The following is a 20,569-nucleotide window of genomic DNA, read 5'->3' as shown; positions in this document are numbered from 1 at the left end:
ACCTTTACATAATAAATGGAGCCTTTTTAGAATTAAACACTAAACAAATTCAAAGCATTAAAAGAAACCATAATTTTTTTTTTTTTTTTTAAATTTCTTCCTTAGTTTAAAGATTCTACCACTATGATCAATCATAACATGGATGTTTGATGATTGCAGAGCATTTACACTTAATACAATATCAATATACAGATCAAATTCTATTAAATATTTCATCTGATAGTTTCCAAACATGCGGTCTTAATGTTTTACCATCATTTTTGAATTGACCTAATTCTGCCTAAAAATGGAATATTGCTACCCTTAATCCCACCTGACAATTTGTGAAAAAAATAAATTCCTCTATTAAGCAAAATAATTCAATTTGTTAATAAACGTAGTTTATTTTTTTAATCTTTCTTAATAACCTTCAAGATTGAGAAGAAAAATCTTCATAGCTCGAAATGTCATTTTGAAATGTTCTATTAAATCACTTATTCCTCTCTCTAATAAAGTAATTGATCCAATTTAGTTTCCTCAATGTAGATTCATAGCTTTCCCCTCTCCCCGACAATATTAGAATGTAATTGAACACAATGTAGTTTCCAATAAAATTTGAATTCCACATAACCAATTATTGCATTATATGATTTCAATTTTCTATAATCATGTCTGCAATAAAATTTGTTAATTCCTTAAGTTGGACCAGATTTAAGCTCTCACCATATGCCAAATTTTATATTTAAAAAAGGATTTTTGTTTTTGTCAAAGAAAATATAATAAAACGAGTCATTTATTTTAACAAGAAAGTTAAGGCTTGTTTAATTATTACTTTCATTTGTTTTTGTATTAGTACAGCTTTTGAACCAGTTCAACTAGATTAGAGTTTAGGGTGGGGAAAAAAGATGACAGATTCTAAAATCTTTTTTGTTAAAAGTTTCAGCAAAAATCTTTTTTTTAATCTAAAAAATGTTGCAAATTTTCTGTTGATGTTAATGCTGACGAATTCTACTCACTTCACAATTGGAAAATTCTTGTCTGCTGTGTCACAATCTGATTGGCTAATCACTTCAAAAGCTTTCAGCTGTTTATGTAAACAGCTGAAAATACAAAAATCGTTTTTAGCATGAATAACAAACTGTACTAGTACCAAACATTGATTCCATAGTCTGAACGTATCCATTGTCAGTTGTGCACTAACATATTTAACATTTGACTGCATACAAGATTATTGCTCTTGATTATTTTTGAAACATTTTGGCTGTTGAGATTTTTTTTAATACATCCTCATGCATTGCTGAGTAGATTGTCAGTTATGAGCTGCTTTAAACAAGTTTCCAGACTTTTTTGTACAGGCATTTAAAATTGTCACAGACTCTTGAAAATTCAATATGTAATTGCTATACATCTTATGAGATGATTGACCAATTTTTATGATATATTATGAATGAACAGTTACAGCAGGAATTGAAATACACCCATAAAGCCTGATTGTCACAGCTGGTGAATTTCAAAAGTGCAATCTGGATGTGAAGACACTTTGGAAGAATGATATACAATAAAATTTTGTTTTAAACTTGGAAAAAATGCCACAGAAACGTATGGAATGCTTCAGGCTGCTATTGGCCCATCTTGCATAAATTGAGTTTTTTGAGTGGCATAAGAGATTCAAGGAAAGTAGGGACCTGTGAGGGATGATGAGAGGTATGGGAAGAGTAAGGAAGTCAGAACATCAGAGTTGATTGGTCAAATAAAGAATTTCATGGATAAGGACCGTCCTATGTCTAAAGAGACAATAAGTGCACAGTTTGCTGTCAGAGTGGGAACCGTACATACAATTATTCATGAGAAACTGCAGATGCGGAAGATTTGCACAAAGTTTTTCTCAAGGGTGCTCAGAGAAGATCAGAAAGACATTGTCATGACAGTAGAGAGATGGTCAAGTTGATCAATTCAGATCCTGCAGTTCTTGATGCTCTGGTGACCTGCAATGAAAGCTGGATCTATTGCTAGAACCCAGAGATAAAGAGACAGAGTTCCCAGTGGAAGCATGCTGGCTCTCCCAGACCCAAGAAGGTCAAACAGAACAAATCCACCGAGAAACTTATCCCTTTTTTGACAACATGGGCATGATTTACATGCACTGGATTCTCACTGAACAGACAGTCAACAAGGAATACTATGTTGAGGTTTTAAGGGAGTTCAGGAAGAGATTCTGTCGGAAGAGGCCAGCATTCTTAAAATCAGGTCAGTGGCATTTCCACCAGGACAATACACCCATCCACAACTCCATCCTTATCACAGACTATTTGACCAAGATGATCATCAAGACAGTTCCTCACCCTTCCTATAGTCCAGACCTTGCTCCCTATGACTTTTGGTTATTCCCTAAGCTCAAAAAAAAACTTAGAGGCTGTTATGAGACAATTGAGATGAAAGAGGCTATGACGAGGGTCATTGACACACTCACACAAGAGGACTTCCAGGGGACTTTCCTGAAATTGTTGGAACTGTACAACAAGTGCATTACAGCTGGAGGAGATTACTTTGAATAGGGATTAGATGTTTATGTGTGTACTATCAATAAAAGTGCCCATACGAAAAAAGTCTGGAAACTTATTGAAGGCACCTTATAGTTAAGTTTCAATTTAAAACTTCATTTTCATCATTAACTGCACAAATTGAAGATTTACCTAAGCACCATCATAACAGACTTCGCCTCCTCTTTTACATGCAAACCTTAATGGGGTACATTCATACCGTTCTTAAAAACATTAGAGAGACTGACTTTACAACTCCTGACAGAACTTAAACACAGCATACCAAGTATACAGCCTGCAATGGTAACCATTACTTAATTTCTAATTCCCAACTTATGACACCTGGAAGTTTAAAGCAGTTACAAATCAATCAGGTGTTCTATGTTGATTAACTGTGTTTTCATTAGAATATGCACACTAGTAACTCATTAGGTCACAACAACTACAACTATTTATTCTAAAATTCATAAACTTTGAAATACATCTTTTAAGACATTCTTCCTGTATAACAAATCTTTTTATTTCGATATTATATAGAAGAATTATTATGAGTATTTCTTATTCTTAAACAGAAATAAAGAGATTTATTATTTTGCCATCTAATTTGCATATGCGTTTTCTCTTTGTACAAATACATGTATGGAAATAAGCAGTGCTGATAAAGAGTATCACTTTTTCTTTAAATGCTCAGAAACATTAATATTAGAATAGATGGGATAAAGATAAACAAAACGCTGTAAAATTTTTAAATAATACTATTCATAAAATATAATCTACAATATTTATTTTCTTTAAGTATATTTTTGCATGTTAATGCTTTATCATTAAGTATTAAGTGTATGAACTTCATATAAAATTTCACCATTACAACTGGCATATTGCTAAGATAAAAATAAATCAAAATATAGTTGATTTTTTTTTTAAATTTGCTTCAAGTTTCCTTATTTAAATAAATACTCAATAGTAAAGAAAACAATTCAATCTGTATTCAAATAGCACGCACACACAAAAAATTAAGATCAACATGTATCTGTCTGATGTCAGTATCATCCCAGGTATTACCTCTTTTGCAGAAATGATAGGTTTATTATTTCACATTACCTGAAGTGCCCTCATTTCTTAAACAATGCTGGTAGAACTAAGTAAATTTTATTCCTGTCCAAAGTGTTCAATTGTAACAGCTGGATTTCAACCTTATTAAACTTGACCATGTCTAACTTCACCCTCATAGGGAGGCAAGTAAAAAGGGACATGTCACTGCCACTCCCCTTACCTATAAAATGTTTGTTGTTGAATTTCTCTTAAAAAAATCTTTTAACACTGCCATATATATTAATGATAGGAACTTACAAAGAAATATGTAAAATGTTATTACTGCAGATGGAAAAAAAGCATCTAGTCATTAATTTTATATTAAAACTGAGAATTTATAATTATTTTAATCTAGAAATCTGCTATAAAAATATTTTTAGAACATGCAACTCATTCATCATTAGGACTAGGACAACAGCATATTCTTTTCATTGTTTTGACTCTCGAATGTGTATCCATGATATTTTATCTGCTTTTATATAGAGTAATGTGGTTCTCAGTTGATTAACTGTCTAACTTTGTCGGATCTATACTCAAGAGTCAAAGCAGTGAAAAGAATATTCTGTTGTCATAGCCCTATTCATCATCCATATATAATATGCTGCCATGTGTTGGACGGCTTTAAAAACTGAATTATAAACTAACCTATCTCTGAACAGATCTTTTTCCTTCTTTCAAGTCTTTTTACCACTTCCTCTTATGTTTTCCTTGGACTTCCTTTGTGAATTGAATCTGCTACCTTAACTGTTATAGATCTGTTGAACCAAGAACTCTCATCCATTATTTTAATGTGGTCAGACTATCAAAGTCTCTTGTTCTGCACACATCTACCCATACTGTTCAGATTTAATCTTCCTCCGAGGTCATCAGAAGTGAGCCTGTTTTTAAGGCTCACATTACACATCTACCATGTTCTTATATCATTTTTCTCCATACAACATGTCCTCAACCCTCACTGATCAGGTTTCATTTCCAGATATCACATTGTGCTTGATAAACTCTTCCTTTGATCAACTAAGATAACACTTGATTAATAAAGAGACTGAAGTTCCCTGAACTTAGCCTATCCACTCCTAACTCCTTTAATAATACTAGAACCTGCTCCGCGTTGTGCTCCAATGGTATCACCAAGGTAACAAAACTTTGACAACCTCAATATCTTTATTATACATGTCAGAGTTGTCATCCATCTTCATTATCTTATATTTCTTGCACATAAACTGTTTATCTTCTCTCAACCTGTCTAATTCCACTGCAATTATTGTGTACTCAATGCTTATATATACCATAAAAAATTGAATTGCACCAATTTCCTTTCCATAAATTAAGCAGGATAACTTTCCTCTTTTTAGGAACTTTTCAACCTCACAACTATTAATCATTACTTTGGCCTTATTATCCACTTTCTCATTTACTTTCAATAGTATTCTGCAAAGATTTTAATAAGTAGGTCATTCATTGTATCATAGGCAAGTACTAAATCATCAGCATACATCTTTTCTGAACAACTCGTACAAAATTGAAAAGTAACACGTTCAGTACAGAACCCTAAATGTATTTCCACTTTAAATTTAAAAATGCCACTGTGTTATTAATTCTAATATGACCAAGTATTTTTGTACATTACTTCAACAATCTTCACCAACCAATTATTTTCCCATTGGTTATGCAAAGACCATAGACAACCTCTCGTGACACTGTCAAAAGCTTTCTCTAGATGCACAAAACCGTAATGTCAATCAACAATTCTGATTTATCTTTTAATCAATAAGTTGAAATTTAAAAAAAAAAAAACAAAAAAAAAATACCGAGAAATTGGGAGGGGTAGGGATCCATATGACATTAATAACCAGAATCAGAGAGCAGAAAATATATATAAGGTAGATATAAAATCAATTATACATTTTGAGGTGAGGGAGAGGAGAGAAACAAGGGTTAACATCTGTTGAATATCCTGTCCTACAGAAAATTATTGCCAAGAAGGAAAGATGATTCAGCCTGTGTGTAGATATTTATATTTACAAACAAAATTGACAGCTTTTGCCTATTGATCCTTTCATTCAATTATCTTAACATTGGGAAAAAGTTGAAAAAAACATTCTTTAAAAACTGATTATTCGCAATTCTACCTAAGTTATTAAAAGAAAAATTATTAAAAGCGAAGGAAAACAGCAAATTGTACATTTTTACATTTTCTTTCAATTAAATATCTAACTAAAGTTTGAATAAGAAATTGCTGTCTAATACAATCTCTAGAGAAATCTTGTACAACAACATGTTAAAATAAATTCATGCCCACATCCACGGCAAGAAAATGCTTGGAGATCATTCTAAAAGAAGTAAACCAAGACTACAAATTTTTGAAGCTCTCTACAACAAAATAATAAACAAATCTCAATTTCAAAAGCAGCGATAACATACTAAAATATCCTTAATTATTCATACTAATATGAAGATGGAGCAACTGTGTGATAGCAAAGTCTGCTGGAACAGCTTGGCCTCCTGAACATTGATAGTCATTAATAGATAAAAAACGTTTTGTTGGTATTGACACATGGAATGCTAGTAGTGAGATCAAAACAGAGATTTGGAAATTCCTGGTAGATGGAAGAAATGCTGAGCTAAGTTGTTTTGGAAAGAACTGATGCGGAAGATCAGATAGCATAGATGCTTTCTGCAGATAATCCTCATGGTAGAGGATCTGGGAAGTGTGGAGTGAGGTCTGCTACGTGTGCAGCTAGCCAGTTACCTGAATGGCAGCCCATCAGAGTTAATAATGCCACTCAAACTAAATGTTAATATCACTAAGTTGAACTATTACTAATTTTACACTGATTGCCACTCTTTCATACTTTTTAATGTAGAGCCATAATAAGAGTGGCTATTTCAATTTTTAAGAAAAACTAAACTATAAAATATAATTCAATGTTTTGTGATTAAAGTTACACCAACAACTGAATCTCAATTTTCATGTGACAGACCAACCTTCCAAAATTATTTACAGAGTACACTTATCAGAAAATTGATTTGATTGTGGCATCTTATTAAAGTTAACTATTAAATTTTTTTTTAATTAAAAAAATAATCTTTCATTTAACCCATGTTTATCAACTAGGAAAAGTTGAAAAATACAAAAATTCTCAGTTACATTTCAACTGTACATCAGTCGCCTTTAGAACTGCCAGCAATCACTACAAAAGTCTTATAGAAAACACGAATCATACGCTCAATCCATTATGTCCAAAGTAGAGAAACAGAGGCTTGGTTCCCATGAGAAACAAGGTCTTGAACAGATGTGTCCTCTATCCTGACCATCATCAACAGACCCGAGGTGATTTCATCAGCATCTGACAAAGCCAAACAATTTGCCAAGAATTTTACATCAAACTCAACCCTATGAAATCAGGGCCACCTACTTCACAAATTTCCTCAGAAGACAGAAAATAATCGGAGCGACATCTATATAATTATTTGTAATATTGCCACACATCAAGAACCTTGATGCTAACAAAGCAACTAGTCCTGACAATATTTCAGTTATAGTACTCAAAAAGCTGCAACTGGAAGTAGCATCCATTCTTGCAAAGCTGTTCAATTGATGCCTAAAGGAGAAATGCTTCCAAACACCTTGGAAAACTTCATTAGTTTGCCCACTATTTAAATATACCAGAGATCGGTCTTCTGCATCTCAGTAGAGACCAATAAGTTTTTTGTATGTCATGAGTAAGTTGCTTGAATCCGTGTTAAATAGAGAAATTGTCAATCATCTCAACAAAAACAACCTACTTAGTGACAAGCAATATAGTTTCCATCTTGCAAGATCTACAGCTGATGTACTGACTATAATTTCACATAGGATCAGTGTATCTATCGACAGGGGTTTCCTCTCAAGAGCAATAGCTTTGGACATATCAAAGGGATTTGATAGGGTTTGGCATAAAGGTCTATTTCAGAAGATTTCCAGCTATGGACTATCTGGAAATGTCATCTCAACCATCAAATCTTTTCTCTCCAACAGGTTTTTCAAGTAGTCATCGAAGTCTGAAGCTCAAAATATCAATGCTGGTGTGCCTCAAGGATCCATGCTGGGTCCAATTCTCTTTATCTTCATCAATGATCTCCCAAATTACATTCTAAGTTCATTCATTGACATATAAGTAGATGACACTACCATCTATAGCAACACTTCAAAAGTAACCAAGATCTGAGTCTCTCTGCTCCAACCATGAACATGTGGTGCAATGGGGCAAAAGTTGGATGGTTAATTTTAACACATCCAAAACCAAGCTTCTATCTTTACCATGCATAAATACTCTGATCCCCACTTGGCTCCAATTAATATGAATGGCTCTCGTCTCAAAGAAACTCCCTGCTTTGACAAGCTTCTGGGTCTGACTTTCACTCTTGATCTAAAAGGCTTACATAAATTCTGTTGCCAAAGTCACCAGAAAAATGTTTGCATCATTTTACCGCTCCAGAAGGTATCTCCCTCTCGACACAATTCTTTACCTGTATAAGAGCCAGCTATGTCTTAAAATGGAGTACTATTGTCGCATCTGAGCAGGAGCTGATCAGAGTACCCTATCTTGCCTTGATAAAATTCAAAACCGGCCTGAAACCTAATAAGTGATGCCCCTTTTCTCTTCTCTGCAAACTTTTTCCCACAAAAGACATTGCAAGCCTGTCTCTGCTCTATCAATATTTTCATGGCAAGTGCTCATCTACTTGCCAAACTTTTACAAAAAAACAAAGAAAGACACTCATCTAGCTACAACCACTATCAACAAGTTACTCCACTCTCTATTTGTGCCTAAATCTAAATACAAATTCCATCAAGAATGCTTCTTTCCTGTGGATCTGTTCCATTGGCTTGATTTTTGGCTGACTACAATATGGTTGTCTAAGTCCAATGTAAACAAGTTCTTGTTGAGCTGTTCCCTTAATCAGATTATACCCAATTTCCACCACTAATGATTACTACATTCATTAAACACTAATCATCAAGTGGTGACTCATTTGTAAAAAGAAAAAAAGACACTTTCCAATTTTGGGTCCCTAAGTGCACTAGAAAACGATAGTTACCCACCCACCCACCCTGCCTCTACAGTACACAAAAATATCGGCTAAGTAAAATCAAACATTATAAAATTAGCAATTATTTTAACTTTTACTTTAGCATAAAATGTAAATTTTTTTAACAAATGAATGGAAGATAAGAAAAACCAAGAATTGTGTGTGGGAAGGGGGTATTTTTGTAACATGGCAATTGCTACTTACCATTTAAGTGATTTAGCTGTAAACTGGGCATCAAAAGGTTAGATCGAACCAAAAGCTGTCGCCAAGCATTCATTTCTTTTCGGATAAAAGGTGAAATAGTTTCATTTCCCTGAAAGGCAAAAAGAGAAAACTTTTAAGAACATTTGCTTAAAAGAATTTAGAAACAAAACAAATGCATTTTTTTATTTTTTGTTTTTTTGTACTCAACTCATACTCAATAATTTTCGTGCGTGCATTGTTAATTTGTGTCAATTTCAATACTGACAGATGGTATCAACAGTTTCAGATCTTGTGCCAATCTTCCATCTTTTTCAGTCTTCTCATTTGCTTTCCTCTTATTTGGATGGCCAGTCTGGATAAATTTAGTTATTTATGCTTGCATGCAAAATATAAAAATAGAGGTAGAAGCATAGAGAGCAAACAACATTAGTTGGAGATATTTTATTTCATTCTCCCATTTTGTTGATTTTATATTTTTGTGAGATGAATAACCATAGTCTAAAAGCGACTCTTCTTCACATATGTAAATTGTTTTGTCTTATATACCTAAGGGAACCAATTGGTTATGATCATGAAATCATGACTGTTTTTATATGAATCTAATATTTATTGGTGAATGAAAATAAAGAATAATCATTTGATTAAAAATAAAATTATTGCCCAACTTAGTCTGGAATATTTCAACATATGAATAAAAATTAAATTCTTAAAAAGTATTTTTCTTTTAATTTTAGAAATATTTATCCTCAAAAGTTTTCATCTATATAAAATAGGATTTTATAAGAAACTAGTAATCAAAATAGTTGGGGCCTAGGAAAGCACAGTTAGATCTTAAAACTGAAAGGGATATATAAAAGGTAAGTTTTTTTTGTTAAAGATATAAGCTTTTTTGTTTTTAAGATATAATGAAAGCTTTAAATTTTGCTTTAATAATTATATTCATTGTAAATAATATAGAAAATAAATAATAAAGGAAATACTATAAAAAGAAAAGAAAAATTATTTTTCTGAAAGTGAAAACGGAATTGATTTTAAAATTAAGAAATTTTCCCTCTTATGCAACTAAAAATGAAAATTGTGATAGGTATAAGACTATAAATTTATCAGTGTGATTTTGAATGAAGCTAAAGTAACAATAGAGGAACAGGGGTGCAGAAGGAAATGTGTTGGAGTGAGGGAGACAGAGAGTCAGCTGCCACTGTATACTAATGATCAATGTATACTTATTTGTATATAAATAAACATGCAATTCTATCCATAGCAAGTATAACATGCATCTTTTTTTAAACATTGAACGAAACTATTTCAAGTGGTGAGAGAAAGCGAGAAAGCAAATAGCAAGTCGAGTAACCACCTCAAATTTACTCCACTACCTGAAATGAATTCAGAAAGTAACCCATCATTTCATAATAAAAAGTCAACCATGGGTGTTTTCTTTCTTTAAATGATCAGAAATCATAATTTATCTATATAAAATTAAATTACTGATGTAATTCTATATGTTTATACAAATATTTTATTTAGGTCAGTAGCTAGTGTGCACACAGGCAAAGCATAAATATAAAGGTAATATCAGATCTTATGGTATCACTGGACGAATACTTAACATAATTAAATCCTTCTTAAAGAATCCAGGTTGTCCTCGACGACCGTACATCTAAACAATATGATATAAATGTGGGTGTACATCAGGGGCCTACTTTTATTATTTCTAATATTCATAAATGACCTCCCTAATAAAATCGTTTCCGACATGAGTATATTTGCTGATGACACCATGCTCTATAACAGGCACGATGGAAAAACAAATGAATACATGTCTAAGGAAATGGCGGAAACACTAGAGGAAGATCTCCAGTCTGTGGTGGAATGGGGACAAAAATGGATGGTCATATTCAATGCTTCCAAGACCAAGCTTGTTTCCTTCAATAATTACAAGAAACTTTCTCAACCACCAATAGCTATTGCTAAAGATACATTACCTCAAAGTACTTCTTTCAAACTCTTTGGCTTAACATTCACAGGAAACACGAGTTGGAACAGATGCATTGAGAGTATTGTCAGGGCTGCTGTGAGGAAGGTGGGCTCTCTCTACTGTGCTAGAAAGTTATGCCTGAAAGTATCCTGTACCTCTACAAGGCCACCATTCGCCCATGTATGGAGTATATTGTCACATTTGGGCTGGTGCATCTGCTACTAGTTTCTCGCTCCTGGACAAGGTTCAAAAGAGAGTCGCCAACCTGATAGGTCCTGAAGTTTCATTCAAGCTTCAACCTCTGTTCTATCGACAAAATGTTGCATCCCTCTGCTTGTTCTACAAGTATATTAATGATGGATGCTCTGATGAAATACAAGCCCTTGTATCCCCTCAACATAAATACCATGACAAACTCGACAATCAGCAAAGTTCCACCCTATACAATAGAGATCTCTAGATGTAAGGAAACCTTCTACTGTAATAGTTTCTTCCTCAGAACTGCTAGACTATGGAACTCCCTTCCGGTTTCGTGGTTTCCCAACTGTACTGACATGCATAAATTCAAATGTAATGTGAACAGACATCTTGCTGCTCAACTCCATAAATAGTATCCCTGCATTTTATGTCCCCGATAGCCTCCCACATCAAAGTAGCACTGTGCCTTGTTTGAGGTGAAAATGGAATAAAAAAATAAAAACAAATAAAATAGAATAATTTTAAATACAAAAGACCCAACTAAAATGTTATTTTGTTGACTTCGTTTTACAGAAAAACACTGACACAGTCAATTAAGCATAAAAACATTGTAATACAAAGCATTGTCCAGGAATGAATGATGACCTCTGTGTACTTATGCTCCCAACTCTGAACCTCATCACTTTTATTCGTATTATTTAATTTCTGTAATTTTCAATCTATACTCCTATATATATATATATATATATATATATATATATATATATATATATATTTTTTTTTGTATATTAATATTCATATTAAAAATCCTTTTTTTCTATTTATCTAAAAAGAAAATACAACTTTGTTATATATGAGTCGAGGAATCGCATTCATTTGCAAAAGATCTAGCATTTTACATTTTCTTTTAAACATTCATTTTAATTAATTACCTATTTTTTTTTTTTTCGGTTTTCTTATGGGATGATCATCTTTAATTATAATTATATTCATGCAGATATCCTACAAGATTTATACTTGCATAATATTTGCATAAAGAGGTTATAGTAAACACAAACCTCTTTCTGTATATATTTATGTATGTGCATTTAAAAAGTTTTGCTAACCAAACTCCTGTCAGTTTCTGGTCTACAGACATGAAATTTAATATATAAGGTATTTGAACCCAATCGAAACTTTATATTTGAGTTTTTGCTGGGGAAAATCGGTGCAGAAGTGTGAAAAGAAAAAAAAAAAAAAAAAAAAAAAAAAAAAAAAAATGGAATTTGCCAGATGAAGGTCAAACGACGGCATTCCGAATATGCATGTATAACAATAGTTCTTGGTTCATATTTTAATTTTAGCCTTGCAGCAAGCTCTCTTCATAGTCAAGCATTAACATCAAAGGAAAAAGTAAATCGTAAGCTAAAGGTTTTGGTTTCGATTCTCGGTGGTGGCGCACTAGTCATTTTTTTTTTTTTTAAACTTTAAATCATTGCTATACATTGGGTCCAATATAATATAATAAATACAAAATCTGCATTATTTAAAATATCATATTTAAGTGTATTTTACGACTGGGCAATGCCAGGTGACCTGCTAGTTTATAAATAAAATAAAGTAAAACATTTTTCTTACTATTTATAGATGTCTAGTGCAAATACAGACTCTGAAATATACTATAAAATAACATTTTAGAGAAGAATCTGATCTTGGTATAGGGCTTTGTTTTTAATTGCATCGAGAGAGAGAGAGAGAGAGAGAGAGAAAAATATAGTACAAATTATAAGTACCTTAGTTGGCGCGTGTTTAGATATAGCAACTTCTTTTGGGTTATTTAAGGTCAAAACAAAGTGTGAAACAATACTTATTGCTAACAATTGTTGTATACAATTAGTAAAATACAAGTTGCTGTATTTACCCACAGCTAAAAGAAAGTGTGGGTTCATACCTTTCCCAATGGTATTAGTTCACAAATGATTTGATAAATTGTAATAATATTCATTTAAATCCTATTCAAACAGCCTACATTTGACACAATAAAGGAAGCATACAATTTTCTTTATAAATACACAAGATTTGTTTGGTTAGGTTTAATTTTAAACTTTGTAAATCTTTAAATAAATGAAGCCGAGTGTAAAATTAGTTTTTTTTTTCTTTCATTTACAAGGACAAAACTATAACATACAAGATTCATAGCAAATAGCAAATCGGCCAATCAAGTGTGAAGCAGAGACCAAACAAACTGCAAGAATGACATGCCAAATTGTTTGGTTGTTTGCACACGTTCAGAGTTGTTGATATATCCCAGTTAGTAATTGCCAGGATATCAGTATTTCCTTGTTGTTCTACAGTGACCAAGTCAACTGTGTACAGTTCATGGCAAGTAAGCTTGAAACCAGAGGAATCAGATTCACTAAATGAATGCTGTCATGGACAGCAATGAGAATGTGGTCACATGTGAATGCTGAGCCATGGGACACATTCAGTGAAAACTGAAGAGGTTTCTTCTTTTGAATGGCTGAAGTTGGAGTCTAGAGATTTTGAAAGTGGAGGGATGATTAAGATTCAACATTAAGTGACCACCACAAAAATCAAATGAAAAGAAAAAACACGTGGGAGTGTGAGGAGGTATAGACAATCTTGAAATAATCCTTCAAAGGTGAAAAGCTATGTATTGACAGTAGATTCATTTATAGGTTTATGTATGTCACTATTGACTGATGTAGAGGTGGCTGGTTAAGTCAGGATAAAAGGTTAGATCGAATGGAAGAAAATAAAAAACATCTTTTTTTTATGAAAAATATTTAAAAAGAGTTGGAGGTAGGGGTTTGAACATTATAACTGATGTTGTCAGTCATACTACCCACTGAGCTATTTAAATTTCATTGTGTAACAAAACTTCCATTATGTTCACATGCTAATTGTACAAATGAATACACTTATATTTAAGGTATAATCTCTAGTATGTCATCATTTTTGGAGACGGACATGCGCAGCTGTTCTATTTTATTATTATAATTGTGAAGGTGTTGTGTGGATGTGTGTACAGAATAAAGAGAGCAGATAGTGTGCAATGCCTCTCAGTCTGTCTAAATATGCTAAAATTCTTCACTTACATGTTATAAAAAGATATATATTCTTTTATTTAATACTAGCAGGGAGGGGGCCTGGCGTTGCCCGCTAATTAAAAAAAAAAAAAAAAAAAAGAGGAACTTGGGTACCATCAGCCAGAAACCAAAAGCAAAATTTTGTAAGCAAAACAAAACAAAAAAAAAAATGCAGCGTGTTGGACGCAAACTCGCAAAAGTTAAGTTCATAAGTGAACGCGTTATTGATGGGGCCAGAACAAATTTATTTTTTTAAAACAAAAGAATGAATTAACCATTCGCAATTTGCAAACAAAATCGAAAGCAAGGTTTTTATTTGACCCCCTCCTTCAAACAAAACATTTCTACAAAAACATTTAAAAAAAAAAAAATGAAATAATTGAGGATTTTTTTTCCAATTTTTCGATATTATGTCTCCGAAAGATCGTTCTTTCTAATGGTATCACGTTTGTGCTGCTTCAATGCGGATGACAAAAGTATTTAACGGGCATACAAACACACACAAACACAAATATTTGCCTTTTATATAATAAACTAGCAGTGCGTTGCCCGTGTGCTGGACCCTCCCCGCCAAAAAAAAACTTTTCGTTTAATCAAAATAGCAGGGAGTGCCCGTGTGACCGAGAAAAAAAAAAAAAGGCTGCAGGTGCCAGGCTTGAACATGAAACACGAAAGAGAAGAAGGCAAAAACTTACAGGTAAATGCTTTTGCCCATGTGGCCATGAGTGCTTATGGCATCATAACGTTTCAAAATAGACATTTTAAACAGTTTTAGTGTCTGTAAATCTGGTCCAGTTGACATACAGACACGCAAAAAGACACAGACGTTTGTGATTTATATAATAGACTAGCGAGATACTCAACGTTGCCCAGGTGTGGAGAGGCTTTATGGTAAAGGTATTTATCAACGGAGCCCTAATAAAAAAAGAAAAGAAAAAAATGTAAATAACAGCATGTACCCATGTGAGTGCAAAAAAAAAAAAAAAAAACGTAGTAAGCAGACAGGCTCGAACCTGTAGTGCTAAGAGGAAAAGGAAGTGAAAAGGCAAACAGTTTACTCACCACGCCCACTATGACATATACTGCCATTTAAATTAAGCTTAGTCATTGCAAGGCGTATGATGACTTTGCAAAAATGTTGATGAAAAAGTGACTCCTCTTTGTAAAGCCCAGTTGACGGTGAAAGAATGAATGTTTTTGGCAAATTTTTGGATATTTGTTGGCCGAGAGACTGAGCTTTCGAACGATACCAATTTTGTCAGGTCGCGTGTGTCAAAAGTTTTAGCAAGATATGCAAACATGCACACTAATATGTTTGAGATTTATATTATAGATAACTTTATTTAAAAAGAATCTGACATGAGGGAGGGGATTAAAACAGCATGCTCAGTATTTTGAGTTTGATACTTTCAATTCAAGCATTTGTGAAGTTTACTTTAAAATAACACTCAACAAATATTGGATATGCATATTTGAAATTTTAACGGGGTTCTGTTTCTATGGATCACTTAGCGGTGAGTGTATGCAGACATTCAGCAGAGATGTTAAGGTAAAGATTCAGAACCACATACATTGTTTTTTTCCTGGGAGAATTTTATACGTGCAATTTAAATTTTATAAAAATAGGATAGATTTTAAGTTTTTAAGGAGTCATTATTTGAAGTTTTAATGAGTCCTAGTCCAGTTATGGGTGCCCTTGGAGATTCAAGAACACTGTCGTTGTCTTACCCAGTAAATTTTACATAATACACTTAAATTTTATATAGATTATCTAACCTTTCTTTCTATAGCAATCACATATACAGACATTGAGGTTTCTATAGATATACATTCACATAGTACATAAGGTATTTGAGAAAATGTTACTTTTACTATAGCAGGAATATTAAGATTTTTTATTTTGACAATTTTTCTACATTTCAGAATTATCAAAGGCAGCTCATAACAAAAAGACACATCATGACTACAAAAGTTGAATATAGTAATTTAGAAATAAAATATCATTTATCATGACTACAAAAGTTGAATATAGTAATTTAGAAATAAAAGACACATTTATCATGACTACAAAAGTTGAATATAATAATTTAGAAATAAAATATCATTTATCATGACTACAAAAGTTGAATATAGTAATTTAGAAATAAAATAAAGAGTTAAAGATTTCAGATGGAAAGGTATCACAATTATCAAAACAAGATATATTCTAGACACACTGATAGCATTAAAACACATGAATTTATTTGGCAAGTAAGGAAACCATTAGTGGTAATTCTAGAAGATCCTTGAGGTCAATTGCAAAAGAATACCATATGTTAGAAGAAATAATCTTAAATGAAGACATCTGATACAAGTCTTATGTGATGAGTAAAGGTCATTTTATACATTAAAAAAAAAAGTAATGGAAAATCGCTTAACCAGAACTAACAAATTCTTAAAAAATTATTTAATTTTCATAATCACTTAACCTCCAAAAGCTTACGTTACAGCACTCTTGATGTTTTGGCTAAGAACAAAGTATAGTATCTGTTCTGATATTATACTTTATCTTTGTTTTCGATCAGTGAAAAAAAATCCTAGACTCAGGCCATTTTAACTTTTTAGATTTAACGTGTCCTTTTCTTGGGAGCTGGATTTTCTCCAGCTTAAAAACTGATGCTGTATCTAATTGTCCTCATAATCAATAGGGATTTCTAATATTTGGTCTCCTAGTTTCCCAAATCTCACCCTTAATCTCATGCCATTAATATATGAAGCATGGTTAAGAAAAAGGTTAATGACACTAAACAATCCCTAAAAGTCTCTATAGAATCATGTCGAATATGAGCAAGACTGTTTGATCCTAGTATGTAGGAGTTTCATACCTTACACAAAAGCCATTATCGAAGCTGAAGGAGACTTTAATGAATAAAATTACAAAACAAAAATAGAATTCGACGTATAGAGCTGATGTTCTTTAAAGGCAGTAACTACGGTGCAAAATTTCAGCTTGATCAGATAAATAATTTTTAAGTTATCAATGCTTGCATGGCATAACTTTGGAAATACTTCTTACAATATGAAGAAGTAAAATCCAAATAAGATTTGGGCCCATTCTTACATTGTCAGGTGGAGGTACAGGACAAAACTTATACACAGATTAAAAGTTAGTGTCCCCAATGATGCCGAGTTAAGCAGTGTTAATAAGGAAAAGATAACAAAATACTATGGCTTTATGTACAAAATGAAAAACTTATCTCAGGAAGATCTCCATCGTTCCAGTAATTTATAGAAACAACCAGACTCAAAAAGAAAAAAAAAAAACTACCTGGCAAATATACCTGGTCAACCAAGTGCAAAAGATATAAATAACTGCACTTAAAAGTTACTTTTTACATCACATTTTCTCCATCTTATTACCTTTGAGATTTTTCATACACACTTATAGAGATGAGAAAATCCAAGTTAGATGCTTTCATTTGACAGAGAAAAAAAAAAAAAGAAACTTTAAAATTTAGCATCAATGAAGTTTTGCTTTTTTTTTTTTTAAATTACAGACAAGATTTTGTGATAATAGATCGGATTTGAATCTTTAGTTTACATTTTCTTTTTTATAACATTTTCACCCCCATACAAGGCACATTGCCACTTTGATGTAGAGGGCTACTATCAGGGATATAAGCTACATCTAGGGATCTCTGCTGTGAAAGGGTGGAATTTAGCTGCTTGTCGGGTCTGTCGGGGGGTATTTACGTCGAGGGAGGTACAAGTGCTTGTAGTTCGTCAGAGCATTCATCGTTAAAGTACTTGTAGAACAGGCAGAGGGATGCAACATTCCGTCGATGGAACAGAGGCTGAAGCTTAGATGACAGTTCAGGACCTATCAGGTTGGCGACTCTCTTTTGGACCTTGTCCAGGAGCGAGAGACTAGTAGCAAATGCACCAGCCCAAATATGACAACAATACTCCATACATGAGCGAATGGTGGCCTTATAGAGGTATAGAATACTTTCGGGCGTTAGTAGCTTTCTAGCACGGTAGAGAGAACTTACCTTCTTTGGAGCGGTCCTGGCAATACTCTCAATGTTTCCTGTGAACGTTAGGCCGAGGAGTTTAAAAGATAAGGAGTCTTTGGCCATTGCTATTAGTGGTAGAGAAGGTTTCTTGTAATTATTGAAGGAAACAAGTTTAGTCTTGCCAGCATTGAATGTGACCATCCATTTTTGTCCCCATTCCACTACAGATCGGAGGTCATCCTCTAGTGTTTCTGCCATTTCTTTAGATATGTGTTCATTTGTTTTCCTGTCGTGTCTGTTATAGAGCGTGGTGTCATCAGCATATATACCCATCTCCCAGACAATTTTGTCAGGGAGGTCATTTATGAATATTAGGAACAATAGAGGTTCAAGGATAGACTCCTGAGGCACTCCCGCATTTATATCATATTGTTTAGATGTACAACCGTCGAGGACAACCTGGATTTTTCTCTTATCTAAAAAGGATTTAATTATGTTAAGTATTTTTCCAGTGACACCGTATGATCTGATTTTCCTGAGAAGACCTTCATGCCATACCCTGTCAAAAGCATTAGATATATCTAGAGCTACCGCTCTACCCTCCCCTGCTTTGTCCAGTGAATGGTATATACATTCAGAGATTACAGTCAGGATGTCTGCTGTGGAACGGGCTTGTCTAAACCCATATTGTTGGTCGGTCAGAAGTTTAGTATCTGTAAGGTGATGGACTAGAGCTTGGTTAATTATGGACTCAAATATTTTGGCAAAAAGTGGGAGGAGGCTAATGGGGCGGTAATTTACTGGGTCGGTTCTTTCGCCAGAATTCTTGAAAACACAGCAGTTTTCCAGCAGGCAGGAAAGCAAGATTCATTAAGGCATTTGTTGAAAAGTTTGGAGAGAACTGGAGCTACTTCAGCAGAGCATTTTTTTAATAGCACAGCCGGGAGGAGATCAGGTCCACCTGCTTTTGAAGTGTCAAGATTTTTTATGATAGCATGCACCCGAGAAGGGGTGATTTTCAGATCGTCTAGTGTGGCATCTGTCCGCAAAGGAAAGTCGGGGAGGGGGTGGTTAGCAGGGTCCAGTGTGGAGTTGGAGCCAAACCGTCTGGCAAGTATGTTAGCCTTCTCAGTTGCTGAGCAAACAAGCTCATGATTGTTGGATAGTGAGGGAATAGTTGATTGCCCATTATTTACTACACTGTTGTAGATTTTCCAGAAGTCACGGGTTCCTAATTTCTGAGCTTCGATACGTTTTTTGGTGGGTTCAGTAAATTCTCTCAGCTGTCGCTATTTTTTTCTTACAGTTACTTCTGGCTTCTATATACTTTTGTCTGTTTGAACTGGACTTATGTCGGTTAAATCTGTGGTATGCATGTTGCCTTTGCACAACGGCAGCTGCACAAGTAGAAGTAAACCATCGGGGAGAGTGGGGCTTGCTATAAAATTTCCGTGTGGGAACATGTGCTCCAATTGCCGTTTTGAATCATTCAGGTCTCCTTGGCGCACTGTTCAACAAGAAGTGAAAAGATATTTCGCCATGGGGCATCTCTGAGGAGATCCCTGATAGCTTCCCAGTCAGCCTTTTTATAATATCTCGTTTTGAGCAGTGGCTCTTCAGTTTTGGCTCTAGAGTTTAGGGCGATTTCAACCATTATCACTGCATGATCGGCATTCCCGAGTGGGCTGTGGGCATTCGTAACAATCATTGGGAACTGTGGTCAGAAACAGATCTAGAAGTGAAGCGTGTTGTTCTTGCTGGTCTGGGAAACGGGTTGGAAACGTAACCATTTGTGATAGGGAATGAGATATAGAGAAGTTAGGTGTTGTGGTACCAGCTGCGTCTATAAGTAGAAAATCCAAGCCAGTTGCTGTGGTGAACATTAAAGTCACCTAATACATGCACTTGTGCACTAGTGTCGAGGGAAAGTGCTGTATCTATACTGTGAGAGATTTTGTTTTTCGGGTATAGTCCTAATAGTCCTAGGTTGAGGGAGAGCGGTAGAGAAAATAAAAGTAACTAATGTTATGTTGCATGTTAAATCCATAAAGGCTTGATCGTCCGATTCTAGTTTTGTTTCTTGAGTCAAGGGGAGGGTGTTACGAATATAGACTCCAAGCCCGTGCATATGTCTGTCAGAGTCCTTACGGCAGAGTGGAAGATATCCGGGCATGTTAAAGTAGTTAGAGGCGATAGAGGAGTATAGGTTAGTCACACTTAGTGCTAAGACATCTGGGGTGTTTGTTAGGAGAAATGCTTCAACATCATACAAATTAGTTCTAAGCCCATGGATGTTGGTAAATGCAAACCTCAAGAGAGGAGGCAAATTGGTTTTGTTTGAGTTTTGCCCTGGTTAAAGTTTAATTTTTGATTTACTGTCATTATTTTAAGAGTTTCAGTTTAGGTAGGGGGTGCTGAACAAGT

General features: G+C 33.9%; 1 protein-coding gene across 2 annotated transcripts in view; it reads right to left on the bottom strand.

The window, feature by feature from the left end:
- LOC145292886 (mitochondrial inner membrane m-AAA protease component paraplegin-like) overlaps positions 1–20,569 on the bottom strand; it is a 99,362-nt gene that overhangs the window by 33,989 nt on the left and 44,804 nt on the right. The window contains exons 1-2 of one of the 2 annotated variants that reach the window (XM_080139027.1): positions 14,846–15,065; positions 8,889–8,997 (exon numbers count right to left, since the gene is read on the bottom strand). In XM_080139027.1, coding sequence (XP_079995153.1) covers positions 8,889–8,961 — 73 coding nt within the window. In that variant the 5' untranslated portion in view covers positions 8,962–8,997; positions 14,846–15,065. Of the gene's footprint in view, positions 1–8,888; positions 8,998–14,845; positions 15,066–20,569 lie in introns of those variants that run through there. The other variant, XM_080139017.1, reaches the window with a different exon arrangement.

This window comes from Euprymna scolopes, chromosome 2 (genome assembly GCF_053919585.1).
Source record: "Euprymna scolopes isolate OS-2025 chromosome 2, ASM5391958v1, whole genome shotgun sequence".
Classification (NCBI taxonomy): Eukaryota; Metazoa; Mollusca; class Cephalopoda; order Sepiida; family Sepiolidae; genus Euprymna; species Euprymna scolopes.
This window is presented reverse-complemented; position numbering and strand designations above follow the sequence as displayed.